General features: G+C 54.3%; 1 protein-coding gene and 1 long non-coding RNA gene across 8 annotated transcripts in view; one reads left to right on the forward strand and one right to left on the reverse strand.

Moving 5' to 3' along the window:
• GATA6 (GATA binding protein 6) overlaps positions 1-9,871 on the reverse strand; it is a 35,004-nt gene extending 25,133 nt beyond the window's left edge. The window contains exons 1-2 of one of the 7 annotated variants that reach the window (XM_077352621.1): positions 9,419-9,871; positions 5,358-6,204 (exon numbers count right to left, since the gene is read on the reverse strand). In XM_077352621.1, the coding sequence (XP_077208736.1) occupies positions 5,358-6,165 (808 nt within the window). In that variant the 5' untranslated portion in view covers positions 6,166-6,204; positions 9,419-9,871. Of the gene's footprint in view, positions 1-5,357; positions 6,205-6,512; positions 6,663-7,037; positions 7,115-7,269; positions 7,404-7,803; positions 7,929-9,418 lie in introns of those variants that run through there. The other 6 variants (XM_077352624.1, XM_077352620.1, XM_077352625.1 and 3 more) reach the window with 6 other exon arrangements.
• On the forward strand, positions 7,989-17,557 carry LOC143844867 (uncharacterized). Its single transcript, XR_013234169.1, has 3 exons — positions 7,989-8,145; positions 8,246-8,437; positions 14,692-17,557. It is a non-coding gene; the product is annotated as an uncharacterized LOC143844867 (long non-coding RNA).
• The last annotated feature ends 5,103 nt before the right edge of the window (positions 17,558-22,660 follow it).

Here is a 22,660-nt window from a genome sequence, read left to right on the forward strand (position 1 = left end):
TTTAAATCTCATATAGAAAATGATTCCAGTAGGCTTTAATCCCACAAAATGGCAGGGATCCTTTTTGTTCCTGCACTGTTGGGATGACTGCCCCCAGGGATGCTTTCTCTTGCACAAGTGTTAGGGCAGCATGGCGGAGAGGGGCTATCGGGTTGCCCCGACTCAAGCAGCTGGACAGGCCAGGCTAACCTGACCACCTCAAAGCCAAGAGACGCCAGCGATGGCCAGCCAGCTGTGACTTGATGGCAAAGAACGACTCAAAGCAGTTCTGGAGCCCTTTCTCAAAGAGCCCACAGGACCGTCCTAGTAAATCGAAGAGGCAGCCGCTGTCACTATTGAATGGAAGCTCTGGCGGAGAGATAGTGGCTTATCTCCCCTCCTCCCACTTCATGGCTCAGCTGCAGGAACCGTTTGCAGATAACCGCTCTTCTGACAGCAACAAAACCAGCTTTACTCTGCAAGCAGATCCCGTTGGCAACAGGCTACTTCTTCAGATTCTCTATGGCAGAAGCGGCTGGAGTGAGAACACGGTATAAAAGTTTTGTATAAATATCCTCCTCATTATTGTAACAAGCCAGAGAGTCAGCTTCTTGTTCCTTAGACCAAAACCACAATCCAGACCGGCAATACTAGGACCTGCATCGCACACCCAGATCAGAAACTTCTGAACCCTGAAGGATCTCAGAATTGGGGGACATGGCTGCTTTTCAGATCACCAGGCTGGACCTGAGCAGCCAGAATAAATTACATTACAATAAATCTTCCTGAATTCACTTTCCGAAATCAAGGGTAGGAGGAGGGAAGGGGGAAGTCATTTATCATGGCACATTCGAGGAAACAGACTCATTTGCTCGCTGTGCCGATTATAATAATTATTGTTATAATTGTTATTATATTTATTACCTGCCCTTTCTCAGGGCAGGGGACATCAGAGTAACATAACAAGATAAAATGTATACAAATATAATCCACAATAAATAATTAAGGTTAAAATCAAAAACTGTGCTGTCCTTCATTGCTTATTTCTAGTCTTTCAGGAGCAGGAGGTAGAGAGGGCAGAGAAATTCTGTAAGCCCCGGATGGGATGAATGCTCTTTGGAGGAGTGTAAGAGGCAGGCACAAGCAAACTGAAAGAGCCCCCAATGAAGTCCCCCATTGTGCTTTGGAGATCTGCTTTTTGGGTCGCTGAGGATATGCGGATTGCTGAGGATATGGGAACATCGGCAAAAGGCTTCCGAAATCTCTCTCCTGCTTGCAACAAAATGCCCAGAAGGGAATCACGACTAGTATATTAATTCGGCCATGGTGAACAGTCTCTTCTCCCCACCTCCAAATGTAAGTGAAAAGAAAGGTCAGTTTCTCTCTGGCACATCGGCTGCTTTGGAAATTCACCTTGAAAACATGCTGCTATAACAAAGGCGCCAGAGTGAGAAGCGGCAATGTTTGCTCTGTGAAGGCGAACCCCTCCGAGGCAGGCGGCTGAGTCATTAAGCTGAGCCACCCGGCCGGCCACCTTGGGAAGCCTGTGCCAAAGGGTGTCCACGGAAAGCAGCTGGGGGAGCTTTTGAAAAGTAGGCTGGGGGAGCCAATCCGGGGCTTCTGGCTCCTGCCACCAAGCGGGGCAACACCGCAGCAGCCTTTCCGCAGAGGGCACTAACCTGATGGGCGAGAGGGGTGGTCTCTCTGCCACCAGAGTCCTCCCCCCCAGCCCAAAAGGCGGCCTCGCCCCTAGGCCCATCTCCCCCTAGCCAGGCATGCTTTCCACTGGGGTGAAAGGGATGTTTCCTCCCCAGCGCACAAGCCCACCAAGCACTCACTTGGGCCAGAGATGCCCCCGGCCGGCTGGGTGTTCCTGTGCTGGGCAACTTGCACCAGCCAGGCACCCTTGCCCAAAGCTCGGATCGTGACCTGAGTTGTTCATGTTGCCCATTATTATGAAGCACACACAAAAAAAATGACACTGCAGGGCTACCAAACGACCCACAAACCAAGTCCCACGGAGGAGCTTTAAATATTTATTATATTTATATGCCGTCCTCCCACTGCAGCCCTGGGAACCTCACTCCCCCCTCCCCGTGTTTCCCCAGGCGACCTCTGATCTCAACACCCCCTCCTCCCAACAGAATCGCCCCAGCTAATTACTGTATTACTCTGTTCTTATTTTAAAATGTTGTTCTTGCTTTTGGAACTAGCCCCCCATTAATTTGGTCACTGGTTACAGCAGGTGCAATATATCTGTTGTGTACGTGAGTTCTGCCGAGGCCAACCCATACTCATTCCCTGTGCCTTTGACTATGTTGACTCCTGCCTACTGCAAAGGTTTCCCATCCATCTCGTTAACGAAAAAGAAAAGCAAGAGAAGAAACAAAAGAGATAAAACAGAACTAGAAAACAGGGTCAGTGGCTTGGAAGCCCCATTTGGGAGTAGGTGGGATATAAATCAATTCCATAAATGCATACCATCTAGTTGTACTGCAGAAATGTGGTTTACAGATCTGTTAGAAAAAGACATGAAGATTTTCGCAAATAACCCCAAAGCATAACTGGAGAGAAATTGTAACTTTTGTAGTTTTCAAGGGAGTGCATTTCACAATGGCTTTTCTGTGCAATCTTAAACGGAGTTAAGCCCTTCTCAAACTCACAGACCTTAATGGGTTGACAAAGTGGTAATTCTATTTAGGATAGTACGATCAATTCCTTTTAAAACATGGGTTTGTACCCGATATTAATTAGCCATCCTACATTATTCTTCTAGTTTTACTTTTCATTAAATGTCTAACAGCCTTCATGGGGGTACTCGGATTTTCCTTGGGATTTTCTCCCAGAAATGAATTTCCTCCAGGGCTGTCCTGCTGACACAGTCGATCAGAGTGCTGAGCAGATTTCCTTCCCCAGGGAACCCCAGGCATTCCCCAAGGGTGAGGAGGGGAGGGGAGGTGGCTCTCCGTGGTCAGGGAGAGGGCAAGGTTTTGTGGCCCAGCCTTCCTATCGAGTTGGGGGAAATGATGCTGCCAGGAAGCCTCTCGGATTGGGGAAAAAATTCTTCCATGAAGTCCAACCGTCCAACATTGGTGAACATTTGTAGTAGTAGTAGTAGTAATAATAATAATAATAATAATAATAATAATAATAATAATAATAATAATAAATGTTATTATGATGATGATAAATAAAATATTCACCATTGGACTGTTGGACTTTATTGCATATTATATTATTATTATTATTCAGACCTTTCCCCATGTATTAGACAAATTCATTTTTTTTTAAACCTTAGCATCTTACTCGATTATTTTCGACTGCCAACAGCCTTCTGGTGGTGGGGGATCCCAATTTTCTCTAGCAAGAAAGAAATTTTGACATTTTCTGGGCAAGCGTCTGCCCCTCTACTCAGAATTAAGAACTAGTGTGTTCAGTGGAACTGACTCCCAAAGAAATGCTTTCAGGGTTATTAATTATCCTTTAGGTTTATTAATTAGCCTTATGGTTTTTTTTTAATTCCTGACAAATCCTGCCTATTATTTATTATTATTTAGGTAGGTGAGCTCTGTTTCCGAATGTGCAAATTTCAGATGTACATATCATATTCGGAAAACAGAATGGCTGCAGGAGTCCTTCCTCTCAGTCCTGTCGCCCTGCTTTGTCTGAAACATCCTAATCCCAAAGAGCCAAATATTCCCAGTCTCATCCTTTAGGGACACAGAAGTTCCCTGATTAGCCTCTTCTAAGGAAAAGCCAGCTTGTATTGAACTTATTTTCAAGGGCTCCTTGAACGACTCCCTGAAAGCCCAGAACTGGCTCTTTTACCTCCGTCTCAGGGATCTCTCCACTGAGCTGGGCTGCCAGTGACTCACCACTGGATCCCACTCTGTTCCATACCTCCTGCCCCCCCCATACACACACACACACACACACAACAGGAGGGGTGTTGGAGGAGGCCCCGAAGCATAGCCAGCTACGGACTGTCCTCTCCATTTCTCACCCAACCCATGTTACAAGTTGTGCACAGACTCCAAGGAGCTTCCCTCTAAAGACAGAAATTTCGGGGGTGGGTGGGATCAGTGGGGAAAAGAAAAGACAGCGGCCAACAGGCCTGGGAAAGAAATGTCCTGTGCTTGAAACAGAAAAGTAAGGTGGGTAAATGGGCAGCTGAAACTTTCTTTGATAGAGAGGTAAACAACCTCTAGTTAAAGCCTCTAGTAAAGGGAAAGGCCACCCCACCCCCTTTACCAGGCGGTTGGTGATTCTACCCTTAACCCTTTCCCTGCCTGCCATTTCTGCACTCCAAATTGCCTCTGCTGGGGATCTAAAGAAACATCAATCGCAAACCCCTCAAAGAGAGCAAGGGAGGGTCCCAAAGAGGATCTTCCTTGGCTCTTGTCCTTCCCTGCTTCCAAGGCTGTCCATGGCTTGCCTTTCTGTCTATTTATTTATTCTCAATTAATAAATCTGGAATTGTCATCTGTGGTCCTCCTTTCCTACCCTCAGCCATTCAAAGATTCTCCACTCCTCAGAGGAACAGGGGTCCAATCCAGCCAAATTTAACCACTTTCCAGGCTCTGTGGATTCAGTGAGAAATACTAAGGGCTGTAATCTTGAACACACTTTGTAGAGAGCAAGTCCCACTGGGATCAATTCAGCTTCATTCTCTGCCCCTCTCTTCCATGAAATCCCATCCATACTTTCCTAGCTGCCATTCGTAAGGTTCCTCTTGCTGAGCGGGATAGGATCCCTCAATGCCAGCGAGGTGGGCTCAGTTTACCAGGAAAGTAGCCGTCCCTTTGCCTCTGACCTGGGCAGCCCAGGCTAGCTGCTCTTGTTCCCTTCCTTCCTGGGGAATTCAGCAGGGGCAGCCCCTTGGTGAGCATTCGAATGGGAGACCCCCAAGGATGTCCAGGGCCTCTAGGCCGAAGCAGGCAATGGCAAGCCACCGCTCTGAACCTCTGTTGCCTCAAAACCAGCGGCCACTTTACCCCCCCCCCTCAAAAAAAGAAGTCCCCCTGGGAAAAAGCCAACAGTAGTCCAGCTAAGAGCATCCAACAATTCAGAAAAGGACTGGGGAGGAGAGCGAGAGAGAGGAGCAGGAGGGAGCTGGGCAGCATCCTGCACAATATGGGGAGGTGACAAAATCAGAGTACCCTCCCCTCCTCCCCCAGGGCAACTCTGTGATGCTGCTGATGCTGTGGGAGGTCTCATCAATAACCTCTTTCCCTGGACAAGGTACAATTCTCAGGGGCCAGCGCTGCAAAGCCAATATCCCCCCCCCTCCTGACCTCCATGTCTGGCCCACTCCTCATACCAGCTGTGCCAGCCTGCTTGGCCCCCAGGGACCTCCTGCCTTCCCGGCAGACTCTTACCTGTGCTGGACGGGCGCATGCCGAGGGGCGGCCGGCTGGGCAAGCAGTGTAGCACCGAGTTGTCGAAGGGGCCGGTGGGCCAGCTGGGGGGCCCGAGCTGGGCGCCCACGTAGGGCCCGTAGTAGGATCCATTGAGGGGCCGGAACTGCTCGCGCGGGCTGTAGGCGGCCGGGTCGCGGGAGGCGCCGCTGTGGGCGGGCGAGGGGCTCCCAGACGGGTAGGCGAAGCGGCCCGCGGCGCAGCCCCCGCCGTAGACCGACGAGGGGCTCTCCGGGGCGGGCGGCGGCGGCCAAGCCGGCTGCGGCCCGCCTTGTCCCGCGGCGGTGGGGCTCTGCAGGTAGGGCAGCATGGAGCCCACGCGGGTGGTGGGCACGTAGACCGGCGAGCCGGCGGCGGCAGCGGCGGGGGGAGCGAAGGCGGCGGGCGCGGGGCCCTCGTAGGCGGCGCCTTGCAGGCTGGCCTGGGCCGGGTGGTACATGTCCTCGACGGGCGGCGGCGGCGGCGGCGGCGGCGGGCCGGGCTCCGGGCTCAGCTTGGCCGAGGCGCGGCTGGACCACAGCAGCTTGCTGGCCTGATCCAAGTCGGCGAAGAGCAGAAGGTCCTCCCAGCTGGGCAGGCTGGACGGCGCGGGCGCCAGGGAGACGAAGGGGCCACGCAGCGCCCGGCCCTCGCCCAGGCCCTCGCACTTGGCCGTGCGCGGCGGGGAGCAGCCGGGCGGCGACGCGGGCGAAGGCAGCAGCTCCCGGCCGGGCGGCGCGTCGGGCCCGCAGCGCTTCAGGAAGCACCAGCCGCCCTCGGCCAGGGCCATCCAGCCCCGCGGCGCTCAGCCCCGCCTCGCCCTCTCCTGCTGCGGGGGAGACACAAAGAGAAAGAGAAAGCCGGTTAGGGGCCCGCACCGGACACGTGTGAAGCGCCCCTCGGCCACCGCCGCATGCCTGGCGCCCCCGGCAGCGGCAGCCCCTCCGGATCTCCACCGGGAGACCGACGAAGCCCCGTCCTTCGGCACAGCCGCTGGAGAGCCCCCCCCCCTCCCGCCTTCCCCTCCAAGTGCGCTGCTGGCAGATGGTCTGGGAAGGCCAAGCCAAGCCCCGGCTCGCGGCTGATGGGGGGGGCAGTCCGAAGGGGCCCCCTCGACCGGCCGTCCGCTGGGCCCACCTCTGGCTCCTGCGGGCGCCGGGAGTCCTGCAGCGGCGTCTGCCCGAGCGGACCCCGTCCGCTGCCTGCTCGGCGTTTGCCTGTCGACCGAGTGTGTGACAAAGGCGGGGGGGGGAGGGCGGGGGCTCCGACCTGGGCGAGGCCCCCTCCCCTCCCTCGCTCCGCTTCGGTTTCAGCCAATGACTCATCGGACTGCGCTCCGGAATGAAAACAATTAGTAATGCAATTAAGCGGGGGGGGGGTAGAGGGGCCGCAGAGCAGCCAAAGGCCTCTCCCGGGGCGGGGGGGGAGACTCCTGATGGGGGGGGGAGGAACGGGGCCTATCCGGATGGGGGGCCTTCGCGCCGGAGGGGGATGTGCCTCGCCCCCACCCCGCCGGCGGCCGAGGGGAGAGGTGCGCGGGAGCCGGAGGAGGAGCCAGCCGGTGCCAGTCCGCGCCGCGTTCCTCCCCCTCCCTCCTGCCCTCCCCGCGGGCTGCCAAGTTTTCCGCGGCCGGTTCCAAGCCCCGACAGCGCCGCGGCACACCTTGCGCATGGCACCGATCCACGGTTCACAGGCAGCGCCACGGCCCGCCGCCCAGCTGCCCGAGAGAGCCGGCGAGAGGGACCCACGTCCTTCCCCCCCCCCCCCCTAACGCGGAGCCCCTGACCGGCGCCCGGCGCCACCCCTCGGCGCCCGCATACGAGCGCCGCGGGCACCAAAGCCGCCGCCTTCGGAGCGCGGGTCAGGAGCCCCGCCGAAGCCGCCCGCAACGCACCTCTCGGCTCCGCTGGCGCGGGGTCCCTTGGCCGGCCGACGAGCTGCGCTGTATAAAAGGCAGAGAGGAGGCGCCTCTCGCCGCCCGGCCGGAAAAGTGCAGCCGACGGCCCTGATTGGATTCCGGGCGCCCAGAACAAACAGGCCCGCCCGGACGGACGGACGGCGGGGGAGGGGCCGCGGCGAGCCAGCGCAGCGCCAGGGCCACGGGAGGGGAGGGGAGGGGAGAGCAAGGGCCCCGGGCGCCGGCAGGTCGTGCAGGCCCGCCGGGCAGGGGTCGCCTCGACGGTCGTGACCAAAGCTTGAACGCCCCCTCCCCCTCTGTTCCCCCTCGGAGGGGCTCCGCTTTGAGCCCGCGGCGGTCCCTGCAGGCATTCTTCCTGGCGTCTCCTTCCCAGTGGCCGCTTCCCTCCCGTCTTTGGCCACTGAGCGCCTTCCCCAAAGACCCTTCGCTCGAGGATCCGCCTTCTGCCGAAGTGGCCGAGGGTCCCTTCCGAGGGGGGCACCCGCACAGGCCTCATCGCTCCCGGCTCACCTTCCGCCTTCCAGTCTCCCTCGAGGGCCCCGATCCCCTCCGGAGAGACGAATCCGGCTCCTTCTCTTTCTCCCTCTTGCCTTCACCGCCGGCCTCTCCGCCGCCCCTTCTCCTCGCCCCTTGGCTGAACACGGCGAGAAGGGCAGCGAGGAAACCAGCGGAGGGAGGGAGGGGGGGAGGGGAGGCTCTCCCCCAGGTTTCCGCCACCATCGCCCGGTGGGGCAGGGACAGATCCGTCCCGTCGCCGCCCCCTCCCCCTGCCCGGCCGGCCGGCCGGAGGCCATGGGACAGGCCGTCAGGCAGGCGTCGGCCGGGGTGGGAGACCGGGGTTTCCTGGGCAAGGTAGGTGACAGTCAGCCTGCCGGCATCAATCGGCGCAAGGGCTTGGGGGTGGGGGGCCCGCTGGATTTCATGGCATTCATGTATGCGGTGTGTGTTCCAGATGTGACGCTGCACAAATCGCAGATCGATTAGCGGAGAATGTGTGCTTGCCTCTGGACACTGCAAAGGCACATCACTCTTTGCGAGAAGAACAAGATCTGGGGGGGGGGGCGTTACCCCCGCTTTTTTGTACAGTCTCAAAGCAGCTAAAGATCGCCTTCCCTTCCTCTGGGCACAACAGATACTCTGTCAGGTAGGTGGGGCTGAGAGAGCTCTGAGAGAACTGCTGTGTGAGAATAACTCTAAGAGGATTGTAGCTGACCCAGGGTCACTCGGCTGGCTGCATGGAGAAGAGTGGGGAGTCAAACCCCCGGTTCTCTGGATTAGAGGCAGCGGTATATAAAACGAATTAAAATGAAACCACTATGCCAGGCTGGCTCAGAAAAGGACCGATCGGTTCCAGGCAAGCCTTCTCCCCTTTGCAGCCCAAAAGCTGGAGTTCCTGGGCTGGAGGAAACAATCAAATCGACATCAAGGGTATTAACAAATACAATGTTTTGAAACTATATTTCTTTGGGATTCGAACTGGGAATTCCGCTTTGAAGGAGGCCAGCTTTTCTAGGGGAACTAACAAGTCGATCTGACCATTATGTGTTTGCTGGTCTGTAGTGGGGAAGCCGCTTTGGGACTCCTGCGGGTATTGAAATGCGGATTCTCAAACACGCAGCTCTCCTTCTGCGGTCGTTGAATCGTTTGGCTGCTTTCACAGAGCGCAGGTTAACCGCGGGCTCCTGCCGGCGCCCTCTGGGGCAGCCTCCGCCACCGCGCCTCTTCACAGGGCATCGCGCCTCGTAGTCACGCTGGCAGGATCCGAAGCCCCGAAGCTCACTCGCCACTTCCCCTGTCTGGATCCGGCGCGGATGCAAAACCGGGGGGCGACACATCTGCGGAGTCCGCCCCCCCACCCAAGCGCCGGGCCCGGCTTTCCCGGGGGTGTCCTGCAAAGGGACCGCTGCTCCGGAAATGCTGCCGGGTGAAAGCCCTCGCCGTTCCTGCGGCCGGTGGGCCTGCCTGCGGCTGATTTCAGAGCCCCGGCTTCCCCCGGGGGATTTGCCCCACGGATCAGCGAGCCTTCGGGCAGTCAGAAGTGACCCCGCCGCCTCCCAGCCGGCCTCACAGAGGTCATCTCCGGTGGGGCCTCTTTAGCCTCCCGCCGCCGCCCAGCCCCGCTTACCTTCAGGCCGGCTGCCCCGCTGGTTTGATTCTGGCCCGTCGGGGTAGGCGAGGCACTTCTGCTGGCGGCTTTCAGGGCCCTCGGGTCGGGGCTCACAGTCGCCGGAGGGGAACGCGCGGAGATGGGATTGCGGCCTTATGGATTAGCCCCTCGACGGCTTCTCCTTGGAGGTTTTCTAGGCCAGAGGCGACGCCAGCATCCCAGGGCCTTCGGCTTGCGCAGCGGGGAGAGGAGCAACTGCGGAAATGTGGTAGCCTGATGCGGGACTCTCTCGTGTTCAGGATCGGGACAGTAAATGTGCCGAGGAGCGCAGTCTACAGCTTCCTGTGCGCTTCAAAAGGTGGCCCTTGCAGCGGGGGGACCTGGCCGTCTTTCGGAGTGGCGGATCTCCTGTCTCCACAGTGCTCTAAGGAGGGAAAGCAGAGGAAAAGATATTGGTCGACGGGGCGGAGCAGGCAAGCTTCCCAGAGTCCCAGAAGAGCACTTCCGCTGCAAGTCTGCCTGCACCCCCCTCCCTTGCTGGCCATTCCCCTGCCGACCAGTGCTGTCGGGGGGGGGGGGCTCTTCGAGGGCAGCCGTCGTCCACTAAAGGATCGCGGCCTGGCGGTCTGGAGAGCGGCGGCCGAGGGCCCACGTGCCAGCCTTCAGGCGAGCCCGGCGAGGAGCGAAACGGCTGGACGGCCAGGGCAGGTGCCCGTGGGTCTCGCCTCTCGTCCCAGCGACAAGCCGATGGCGCCGCCGTTGCGCTGGGGCCGGGCGCGGCGTGGGGTGGGGTGGGGTGGGGTGGGGGGTCCTCAGCCTCGTGCCTTTGCCCCTGCAGGAAGAAGATCGGCCCTGCGCCCAAGGCTCCGGGGGAGGGGTGCTCCCTGCGGGGCTGAGGCAGACTGAGACACCTCCCGCCGAAGCCAGTCCTCGGGCCGCTCCGGAGCCGCAGCTTCCGACGGCCTCCTCCGGGCGAGCCGCGCTCAGAATCGGGGGCCCGGCGAGGAGAAGGAGCTCCCGGGCGCGGGCTGGGCGAGGCCTCTGGGCAGAAGCAGCTGAGCTGGGCGGGGGCAAGCCCACGGGGGTCGCCCCGCCAGGCCGCCGGTCGCCCCTGGCCTGGCCTGGCCAGCGTTTTCGTTGGCTTTTCCGGGCCGAGCGGGACTCCCGCTTGCTGGTTCGCCGGGCCCCGGACTCACAGGCAGAGCTGCTGCTGCAGGCGCCTCCCCCCCCCCCCCATAAAGCCTTCCCGATGCGCGGGAGTCTACCGTGTGGAAAGGCAACCCCGCACCCCCGGGCAAAGGGTCGCAGCATTAGTTAGCACCGTGAGAGAGGCGCCGGCCGGCCCTTCCGCCCGCCCGCCCGCTGTAAGGCCCCTCTATCCGGGACGGAGGCCCACGAGCCAGGGTCACATTTGGGCTTCTTCAAATTATTCAACTTTAAACCGTGTTTATTTTCGAATTGGAAAAGAATCAGCAAGCTAGGCCCGTGCTTGTGTGTGTGCCTACTGGAGAGGCACTTTGTACATGCTCAGAAATGCGGCTTTATCACTTCACCCTCAAAGGCACTTTGGATCCCCGTGGAGGAGAAAGCCGGGGACAAATGAATAACGACAGGGAAATCTCTAGGCCGGCACCCTCGTCCACGTCGCGGCTGGGGAGACAGGCAGGCGCCTACTGTCGCAGCAGGGCTTGGCGCTAGGAAGTCCGCTCCGAATTTAAAAGACTGGCGTTTACACACACCCCAGAAACCGCGGCGTTTTCGTCCTTTCCGCCCAGAGCGCGACTAACACCGACGCGGGACAGCTGCGGCTGGTCTCCGCGGGAGCCTGAAGGAGCCTCTCTGGGCGCCTCCGGCACGGATCTGTCGCCCTCCCGCCCCGGCCGGCGCCTCTCCCCCTGCAGTGTCCCCGCAGCCCGACCCGGGACCCCCAAGAGCCGCCCGCTGCGCAGCCCGATCCTCTCCTCGGGGGGCGCAGTTGCGCGCGGCCGTCACTGGGGAGGCGCCGGGCAGAGAGTGGGGCTGCGCCTTTCCCCGCGGGCCTCCAAGCGCCCAGCCTGAGCAGCCGCGCCGTGAGGAGCTGCCGTGCGGGACAGTCGGCCCCCTGGGTCTGTAGGGCAGTCTCCGCCGGCCGTTTGCTCAGCCCCCCCCGGGGGGGCATTACTCGGGGGGGGGACATTGTTCCAGTGCGGGGCTCTCACCGAGGAGTCCCGGCTCGAGTCTCTGTTGAGAGGGCGCTTTCCCCTCCCCGTGCTAAGTCATGAATGTCATCTCAATGCCATTTTTCAACCGGTTGCAAGGGACAGAGGTGGCCCTTCCAGCGGCAGTGCGGGTGCAGCCGGCCGTCCTTCTCTCCGAGGCTCGCCTCAGCCAGGCCCCGGGCTGCCCGGAGGACAAAGGGAGGCAGGGAAGCCCCCTGGGAGGAAGAGCCAGCGTGGAGTTGCTTGGATCTAGGATCTGGAGAACCAGGCTCAAACCCCCACCCGGCGGGCCCTTGGCCCCATCACGCACTCTTCGCCTGCCCTGCCCTGCCCCACAGGGCTGTTGAGAAGATGCGCCGCAAAAGTGGTCCCTGCCGAACTAAGAGAAACCAGCGGAGCAGCATCCTTCCAGCCTCGCTTGACCGTGGCCAGGAGGGGCTTCAGGATTTGCGGCGGAAGCACCAGAGCCAGTTTGGGGGTTCGCGGAGCCCTAGCAGAGGACAATAGGGGCCGAGCAGCCAGACTGGGGTCAGACAGTGGAAAGAGGTGCCACTCCCAGGGCCCTGAAAGAGGGGGGAGGGGAAGGAGAGAGGCGAGGGTCTTGCTTTCAGTCCCCATTTAAGGAGATTTGCAAGGCGGCGGTCTCTACCTGCATGCCATAAGAAGCTCTGGCTGCCCATTCCCGCCCACGAAGCCTCCACTCAAGGGACGGGCTTGCTTTGGAACCCTGCTGCGGGCTGCAGGCGCTGCATGGATAAGCCAGCCTCGACTGTCGGGGTGCCTCTCACTGGGCGCCATCCAGTGGCCTTCCCACAAGCCCGCGGACGGGCTGCAGACGCCCCAAAGGGCAGCAGTGGGAAGGGGGGGGGGGCGAACAGACGCGAAGAAGCTTTGCGCTGCCGGCAACCCGCGCTGCCTGTGCTGAGCAGTGGCAAGGAAGGATTCTGAAAGAGGAATCGGGCACCTTTTCCCCAGCGGTGTTCATGTAACACGCCGAGTTTTATAACTTGCTGACCCTCTCGGAGCAGCCCAAGAAGAAAGGGCGGGGAGGTCCCTTTTTAGGCTCTGTCCCCACCCCCACCAATGAAACCAGTACCCCACAGTCAATGGCAAATCCAACAATACATTGCAAATCAGCCCTCTAATTTGAAAGTAAAATCCAAACAATGAACTCAACAAATTTACAAGATTTTCCCCGCCTTCTCCCATTTATTAAGGTTCTGTTTATGACACAAAAATAGGATCAAACTATCTAGAAATCAATAGTTATGTCCTACAGTTTGCCTCCTCAGAAACTGGGGGAAAAATTCCTTCCATCCTTATAAATTTCCGGGCCAACTTTCCACCCAGTTCATGGTCTTCAACATATCAACAACGTGTTTTTTGATGTTTTAACATTGGGTGCCCTGGAGACCCTGAACTGGGTGGGAACGGGACATGGAAATGTTTTAGAAGAAGAGTTCGTTCTTATATGCCACTTTTCTGTACCCGAAGGAGGTTCAAAGTGACTTACAATCGCCTTCCCTTTCCGCTGCCCTGCGGCAAGCCCAGGGTCGCCCAGCTGGTTGCGTGTGAGGCAGTGAAGAATTGAACTGGCATGCCAGGTTAGGAGTCCACACTCCTAACCACTACACCAAACTGGCTCTCTACACCAAATTAAATAGTTAAATAAAATTCATAAAATAATATAACATTTAGAGAACCAAAAAATATGCGGAGTAATTTCAATTGTGGGCTGGGCTGGCTCTTTCAGGGTGCAAGCCACAGGGCTGAGAGTATCTCATAGGCAGCCGAAGAACGCCATGGGCGGGGTTCTCCTTTTCAGGTCTTCTCCGTTTGTGCCCTAAATGCAGCTCTCTGCCCATGTTTGGTGACCCACTAAGGATTTGAAAAACTGCCTGGTGTTATTGCTTTTGGGGTCATGCAAGGGCAGCTCTCCCTGTATTCCTCCCGGGTGGTGTGCAAGAATCATCTCTGAAGAAGAAGGCGGGCGGCCCTGTGTGCACACGGAAGCTGATACCGGAATAAAACTTCCTGCTGCTGGACTCAAACTGCTGCTTTGGGTCAAAATCTGTCCTTTCCTACAGCAGCTCAATAGGGCTGACAACCGCTTGGAGTGGGGGGGGGGGGGAAACACGGCTTAAGGGGACAGAAGCTCCCTGGGTGACCTTGGTCCAATCCCACGCTCTTGGCCTGACCTACCTGACAGGGTTGTTGTGAGGATAAAAGGGAGGAGAGGAGAACAATGTAAGCCGCTTTCAGTCCCCATTTAAAGACATTTGCAAGGCGGTGTTCTCTACCTCCATGCCATAAAAAGCTTTGGCTGCCCATTTCCACCCATGAAGCCTCCACTCAAGGGACAGGCTGTTTCTTCCAGACCCTGCTGGCAAGCTCCAAGCCTGTGAGAGAAAATGACCATCCTAAGGTCACCCCCTCGCTCCTGGGTCACAGAACTGCCATGGCCACAAGGAGGGGACGATCCTTTCCCACCCTGTCCGGTGCGGATTGCAGAGGATTTCTCTCCTGAGGCTCCGCAACGGTGAATCCTCTCTGAGACACAAAAGAGGCCCAGAGAGAGAGAGAGAGAGAGAGAGCGAGAGTCCACTAGCACCTTTAAGACCAACAAAGATTTATTCAGATTTATTTATTGTTCTTAAAGGTGCTACTGGAGTCTGATTCTATTGTGCTACTTCAGACCAACACAGCTACCCATTTGAATCCAGAGAGCGAGAGAGACAGAGGCAGAGAGAGACAGAGGCAGAGAGAGACAGAGGCAGAGAGAGACAGAGGCAGAGAGAGCACTCTGGTGTCTGTCACCCGCCGGCCTTTCCAAGCAGCCTAACCGAGCTTCCCGCCAGTGCCCAGATAAGGCCGGCCTCAGCAGTCCATCCCACAAAGCTCCCCCCCCCCTGCCCTCGCTTAGATCAGCTGGCGATTTTAATCACTGTAGCTTTATAGGCTTGAAATTGTCACAATGTTAGCTTTTCTTATCTTATCCCTACTAGAGAGTTATTCCAAGCTTGTTTTCCTTCCTTTTTTTCTTTCTTTTCAAGTTCACAATTCAGCTGATGATTTGTACATTTCTCTCCACAGGCTCCATCGCAGGCTGAAAATGGATGTGGTCACGTGATGGAACCGGGTCAGCAGACCACTCCTTTCAGACCTCGCAACACCAGGGATCCATACGGCGCAAGACATCCCCCCCCCCGTAATTGCTGCCCCCTCCTGCCCTAGAGCAACACTTGCCTTAGAGCCTCCAGGCATCCGGCCCTGGGCCCTCGCTCCCTCGGCAGAGTTCCTCGCCTCCTTTTCTCGGACTTTCATCAAGGGCTACGTACCGGGCTGGTCCAAATATCCTACGTTAGGATGGTGAGCTGGCAGCGCACTCGCAGCACACCGGCCTGACTGCTGAGCTGCTGCTGGCACTTCGATCAGCCTCCGTGCCTTGAAACCAGTGCCGTCCCACTTAAACCAGCTCCCTCCCTTTTGAGTCCCCCCTCCGCAGATATGGAGCCAGCCTGCATGGGATTGGGCAAGCTGCGCCTCCTCCCGAGGCCTCTGGGGTGAAAGATAAGTGGGGGGCTCTTTCCCACCAGTTTCCCCCAATGGCTCTTCCTGCAAAGGGGCTATCAGCCCGAGGTGGGGGCTTCTCCTCTGGCAGGCTTTTCAAGTGCTCAGTGGAGCGTTGAGTCACATTGGGGGAATAATGGGGTGATGTCATCTTTGTCTCCGTTGCAGAATTCGGCTGTCTTGTGGCTCTGACTGTCCCTATGGGTGTGGGTCAGCACTGCTCAATGAAAGGCAGTTTTGCTAGCGGCAGCAGTGGGCCTTGGTGTGCCTGGAGGGTTTTCAAACACTTTCCCCCTCCCACTGAGGCAGGCCAGAGCAGAAAGCATTTGGGCTTGTCTGTTGTTGGCATGTCTCACCACCCCAGTGCTTGCTGTGGGTGTTCATCATGGCACCGGCTGCTGCAGGATGTGGGAGACACAGGGGGATGACACAACTGGGTTAGGAGAGTAGCCCAGAGAATAAGAGATCCTGTCGCCATCCTCACTTCTGCATCTTCAAGGCAGTTCTTGCCTCTCCTGAAGGAGGTAAAAGAGCCACCTAGAATACTTCTTTGCAGCGCTCAGGAAACTCTGTGCCCCCTGACCCCACTGCCGTTGCCAAGGAGTTGCCCCTGCACTTGGCAGGGAACACCAGAGATTGGCCTGGGGTGAAAAGACATCTCCGGCTGGAACTAGCCCCGCTTGCTCAGTCTCACGGTTGCCCTCCCTTGAATTGAGGGCCGCTCCAACCACGGGACAGGGTGAGGAGACAGCAGCGTGTCCCCAGCTGGGTATTTGAACCCCAAAAGAGGCCCTCATATGGATTTGGTTCACAGTGATGGAAGCACCGTTGTTTTCATTCTTTTCCCAAATATGTTTAACATCTCCGGGAGGGGAAAAGACAGAGATGGTGCTTGTCTCTTTCCCTCCCTGTCTTAAAGTAGGGTCTGTATGTATCTGAGGAGGGGGGGAGGCGGCTAGGGAGAACGGAGATGGTCTGCCACTTTCCCCACCACTGTGGCCTTTAGCTGTTTCACCCACTGGCTGCTTTTTGCTGTTCAAATGCTCGTCTGGGGCTCTAGCTGATCATGCAACAGTTTCATTTAGTTAGTTGACCAGGACGACTGCCAACAATCCTGGAGGAAAATGTCTAGTCCGTGTCTCTGTGTGTGGTGTGTGTGTGTGTCTCTCTCTCTGTGTCTGTGTGTCAGAAGTGTTAACGGTTTTTTCAGGGGGAATCCACTTTTCTGGATTTCCCCCTAAGCGCTATAAAATTTCTGTTGTTGCTGGAGTTTGGCAGGAGTTTTGCGGTTTGTTTACGACTTCATGTAGAACGTTAATTTAATAACGTTTACAAAAGGTAAGACTTTAGCTACATTTAAGTTGTGCAGAATGGACCTGAGAATTGCAGCAGCCTTCCAACTTATAATGTATACAAGCATATGGAAATACATGCAAATTTTAGTCATTGATTGATTGACTGAAGAAGTCGTAGCAGATAGAATTAGAATCCCTCAAAACAGAAAAACAGAGGAATGGAAATCCATTTTATTTGGAGACCTTCAATTCAGTTCTTTCAGTTTTATTTGATGAATAGATTGATCCTAGAAATCAAATGAATTTCCCCCCTTCCAAATACTTCCTTGAGTGTAAAGGTTAATGGTGAATCTGCTTGTTCTGTTGAATGGGCATGTGGAAGTAGATATCGATTCCCAAGGGACAAAAGTGGACAGCCTCTTGGATTTGTACTTTTGGGTGATTTCCGTACTACTTGGAGGCTAAGAATGATCTACAAATGATCAGATAAGCCAATATAACATTTTATTACTGGAAAGTTTTCCTTGTGGGGGGAAACCCATGGTGGTCAGCTGGATGTTCAGTTTAGCATAAAAGATTAGAATGTTGGGTCGCAAGAAGATTGCATAAAATCTCATTAGAGGCCGTTTGGAGTCTAGACATTCAGGCTTCTGTCTTTTTGTCATTGGGAAATCAGTACTGATTCAATCAGAACTGGTAAGGAAAAACAAGGAATACGGGAGACATATGTTGAAGGAAGTTAATACCGTTTGCTGCTAGAAAAACCTTTCAGTTTTTAAACTGTTTTGCTCTCTGAGTCCCTTCCATAGTTTTTTCTCCAGTGTGTATTTTAGGCTTTTTAAGACAGGACAAATTCAACTACTTTCTTTCTAGATGCATTCCCAAGGCGAACCTAGACCACATAGTACCATAGTTTGATTTTGTCCACTGACATGCTAGTCACGTTTGCTTTGGAGAACAGGAAAAATAAGTCTTCGTTTTGCATAATGATTCCTCACTCTTAAACTGCAGAGAAACAGAATGCAGAATATCAATTTAAGGCTGAGATACAAGAAAATATGTACAAACTTGCTTAAATTAATACAATACACCCTTGCTACTAAAGTGCTTTGGATGATTTTTTTGCTGTTGCTGTTCTTAATGGAACCTAAGAGGAAATGTTTCTAATAATGAAAGATTCTCCCCATGTCCGTATAGCCTCCCCTGCCTGTGAAAAAGCAGTCTGGAAGGCCAAAGGACCCCCCTCCACACACACACACACACACACACACACACACACACCGGAATAGATTGGTTAAGTTGCAAAAGAGGCTATGGCAGAAGCCACATGTGCGGCCTAGAGCCAAGCCACTGTCTTTTGCAAACTCTTTAAATATATTTAAGGTGAAACAATGCCAGATTCTTTCCTTATCACTTCACTATTATTTCCTTTGCAGGAATAGATACAGAAAATCTAAGAAACTTATGCAATCAAGCTCCCCTGTTTACTAAAATAATGATTCATGCTCAAAGCTACTGGAGAACATTTCTTTGTCTCAAGCCATTCTCAACTTGTGAAATTGCGAAATTGTTTGCCTGCCTTGCTGTGATCTAGCCAGTGAAGACCCGTCAGCCGTGAAGCAAAACAGAAAAATATGCCCGCTTGAGACATATTCTTCTGTTTTGTTGTGATTTGGGGCACAATAGAAATTTGAAAGCTTTCTCCTCACATGCCCACGTATTGTTTTCAATTCGAATGGATCACATGAGAAGAGAAAACAGTGAAGAAGAAAATAAGAACCTCTCAAAACAGTCATTGATCAATAGAGCTCCATATTTACACCAATCAATGGATGCAGAGAAGTCCCTTCAACAGATAAAATAGCTCAATGCTTCTACCTCACACAGAGATGCTACCATTTTATTCGCTCTCCCCCCCCCACTCCAGCAATGCTCCCATGCTATTCGTATCCCATTAAGTAGCACATGAAATAAATAGCTTATATTTCTTCTTCAGCAACCCCTCTCTTACGCACAGAGCGATTGCTCTCTAGGATTCATGCATAGGAAAATGTATCTCTCTGTTTTTCAGTACATGCTGCTGAGTTTTTCTTTCTGTCATTGCTTTTGACAAAGTCCTGGCTTTGACTGTGCTGATCTTCTTTGGCTTGATTTACTGAGTGCTGTCACTTTACTGCTCTTTACTTTCACAATCACACATTCAAACCTGATAAAGTTCAAGACCCCGAATGCTTCAAGTTCTCTTAGATTTACAGGGTCTCAAAACGGATGCCTCCCGAGTAGCGTCGAGGCTGATTAAATCCTCATGCATTTGCACAGAAGAGCTGGCATAGATAAACTCAGAGTCTGGAGAGAGACGTGGAGAAGGTGGTTTCCATCTCTGTCTGTCAATCATGACACTTAGCCATGGACAGGAATAGCTAGGGATGTGATCTTTAAAAAGTCCATGTTTCTCAAATTTGGATATATGAAGGGCATAAACACCAGTATTCACTCACATTTCCTAGTACTGCTTTGGGATTTGGGGGGAAGGGGATTCCAGCATTTTTGGGATCCCTGTTATTCCCTATGGACGACTTGGGGCACCAAACCTACAGGGCACCTAGTGATGCCTGTCCACTAGAGATCTCCTAAGTGTATTAAACCATGGAGTTAAATTCTATAAGCCCTGAATGAGGTGCCCCTGGCCATCCAATCGTCTCCATTGTTTACTATGGAGGAGAAATTCAAAGAAGCCAGTAGCAAAACACACAAAACTAGCTATGGTCCAAAAACCTCCAAATGAAAACAGAACCAACAAGTCCAAGAGAATCAATGTCAGACCAGAAGATCCTGGCAGAACCAAGGGCCAAGGTGGCACCACCCAACAGAACCAAAACTTAACCACAGAAATTTCTGGGTAATACAATGAAACAAGCCTGTCTTTTTGTACATGAGTTCTTCAGGGCAAGGCTAGGAGCAGCAGAGTGATCCCCATCCTTTCTTTATTGTGCATCTTCAGTCCTTGTGGCTATTTCCAAGGAGCTCAAAGAGGACTCTTACAGAACCTCCTTAGGTCCTGCTTTTGAAAGGCTCCACCAGCATCTCTTTGAAGACATTCCCATGACAAGCCAGCACAGCACCCGGCCATGACATTCTGGTGTTGTCACAGAAAAGGGTGGCATCATGGCTGGGTCAGGGTGTAGCTGATGACCTAAGCCTCAGTCCTGCATGAGGTGCCAGCCTAACTTTATACCACCGAGAACTCTGAGGTAACTTTAAAACACAACCCCTGCAGAGGAAGAACTCATTGCTTAAGATATCAATTGAGTTTATAGCTGATCACAGCTCTCCTAAGATACAGATATAATTCCTAGCCAGGACAACCGTATCTTAGATGGCAGGGCGTGCAACAGGAATTTATACTTGCCTGGGCTCCTAGTGTACACACATGTGGGGCATTTGGTAATGGGAGCTCTAGAGAAAGGGCACATTGAACAAACAGCCCAGGGAGGGAGAAAACACTGTTTTGGTAGGCATTTCATGCTATGCTGCTTGGGCCCTTACAAACTCCCCACCATCTCAGCACACAGACACCAAACGGAAACCTCTGTCTAGAGAGAGGAGGACAAAGTTCAACACACAGGCACGCAGGGCAGGGCTACCAGTGCTGCAGTGGACTCCTGGTGGCCATTGTCCCTCATCTACTGTTGGGAGTCACTGGACAGATACGCTGGCAGTTCTGCAGCAATATATTTCTGGTATTGTCATGCCCCATGTCACTCCCTCAGAATGTGGGGGCCAGAGAGAGCACACCCACAGTGCTAGGTGACTCCCAGGTTCTCTGCTTGGAGCAGGACAGAGTCCATTCCCAAGCCCATCATCTGCTGAGCCTGAAAAAGATGGACAGCCTCTGTGATTGGTGTGCTTCTTCTAGCTGATGCCCTGTGGAGTTGCGGCCTCACTTGTCCTAACCTGGTTCCTCCACCATTGCATGCTACCTGCCAGAAAGACTGTGGCTGGACCAGCACAGTTATACCCAGCAGGGGCAGGGAAAGCTCTGCCTGTGGTTCCACAGACTGTTGAAGCAGATTTCAAAGGCAGAAGGGCTTCCAAAGAGTAAGAGAGCAGGCCAGTCCATTCAACTGCTTGCTTTCAGAGCTCTGTACCAGAAACTGATCAACAAATATGTGTGCTGGATCACAATGGTGCCCCCTTTTCACTGTGTTGACACGAATCAGTTCCCATCCCCATCCCCTTATTAACCTCAGCTGTCTTTGGAATGGACTCTCATGCTTTCTGGGATGGATCTATGGTAGGGGGAGGGGACAGTTCACCCTCCTGGCTACAGCTGGCATCCTGTGAGCCACACAAACCCCATGACAGATTGGGAGGGGTGGGGGCAGGAGGAGCATTCTGATTGTTGGCACGGCTCAAGGTGGGTGGTACCTGAGGTCATGACGAGCAAACTGCCTGGCAATGGGTCAGCCAGTCAATATGGCTGTTCCATCCCAAGTGCTTGTGTGCGACTGCGAAACCTCCGTGCACCTGGGACACCCTCTAGGACTGCCAGGAAGTCACCCTGCGTGGGGCTCAAACAAAGAAGCCATCGTCTGCTGGGCCTGGTCTTCTCTTGGTGCTTTTTTGCTGCACTCATCTCTGTCCTGATCCATGGACGTGAGTGTGAGAGATCAGTTCCAGGGATGCTGGAGGATTCCTAGCTTCATGCGGTGTGGCTGCCGGATTTTTTCTTTCTCAGGGTTGAAGGGGGCATTCCATGATGTGTGCTTATTCCAGGGCTCCTTCCACTCCTGCCACAGTGGGAATGGGAGGTGCTGTGGTTCCTTTGTTCCCTCCCCTTTTGCATTCTGGATGTGGGCAGTGGTGGCCTGACAGCAGCATATGCTACTTGACTGGCTCCATTTCTGCATGGCTTGAGAGTGTGGTCGATATGGTGCCCCACATGATCTGTGAAGTTGGATGCAATTGCTATATTCTCAGCATCATGGCCTCAGATCCTTTATTTTTATTTCCTTGGCAGAACGGGCATAGGATCCCAAGCAGCAGCGTCATTGCTGTGCCAGTGTCATGCTGTGCCAGCCTCTGGATGCCTCATCCCGGGAGGGGCCACGACTCATGGCATGCAGAGAGTTCCAGGGTCAATCCCCAGCATCTCCAGTTTAAAAGTCCAGGCAGGAGGTGAAGTGGAAAACTTCCACGTGAGACCCTAGGAAGCTGCTGCCAGTCAGGCCCATTATGCATGGCCGCCGAAACGGCGATTTCGGGTCACATGGAAAACGCAGAGGGGGAAGACGCGAAGCACACTTGTTATGCACGGGACGGGGCGCGACAGCGGCAAAACCCAGAGTAACCGATTATGCACGCGGCGATCCTGGCGCCACTTCTGGTTGCGCCCCGGTCACCCAGAAGCTGCGCTTTCTTCCACGTTTTACTAACACGGCTTTTTCAGCGGCATGCACCAAAGCTGCAGCCGGTTGCAACCGGCACCATGCATTATTGGTGATTTTAGTTGCTGCCATTCCACCCTGAATGTGCGTGGTGGAATATTCCCCCCCACACCCGTGCATAATGGGTCTCAGAGTTGACAATGCCAACCTTGATGGGCCAAGGCTCTGATTCAGTAGAAGGCAGCTCCATGTGTTCATGTGTGACCCTGCGAGGTACTCTCTAGACTGTGAGAGAGAGAGAATTTATTTCCCCAAGGATTCCCAGCTCAGTTTCATAAGGCAAGCAAGGATTTGCACCCTGATTTCCCACTCTCTAAACTTAATAGGCAAGTTGTAATATTTCCCCAAAGTCAGGAAACACCTCTAACAAATTTTATGAACTGCTAATTTTATTTTCTGATCACAAATCAAGGGGAAAGAAAAGGAGGATGGGCAAAAATAATTCTTCTCGTTTTATAATATGCACTGCTAGCTTGCAGCTACACATTATTATGCCTGTGGGTGAAACTGTAGTAACTTTTGAGTCACTAAAATAAACCCATGTGCTGTAAAACTTCTATAGCTGCCATTCAGGGAAAAGAACAATTGTAGCAAATTGTTATAAGGTATGTATGGGGCTGCTTTCCTCCAACCGCTCTTCTATCACAAACAGTTTGAATCATGAAATAAGCATTTCCATCTGATAACTTTAGCAGAAGTTGCTGACAGTCGCTTCCATCAGAAAACTTCAAAACAATTTACTTCTGACTG

This window comes from Paroedura picta, chromosome 9 (genome assembly GCF_049243985.1).
Source record: "Paroedura picta isolate Pp20150507F chromosome 9, Ppicta_v3.0, whole genome shotgun sequence".
NCBI classification, from domain to species: domain Eukaryota; kingdom Metazoa; phylum Chordata; class Lepidosauria; order Squamata; family Gekkonidae; genus Paroedura; species Paroedura picta.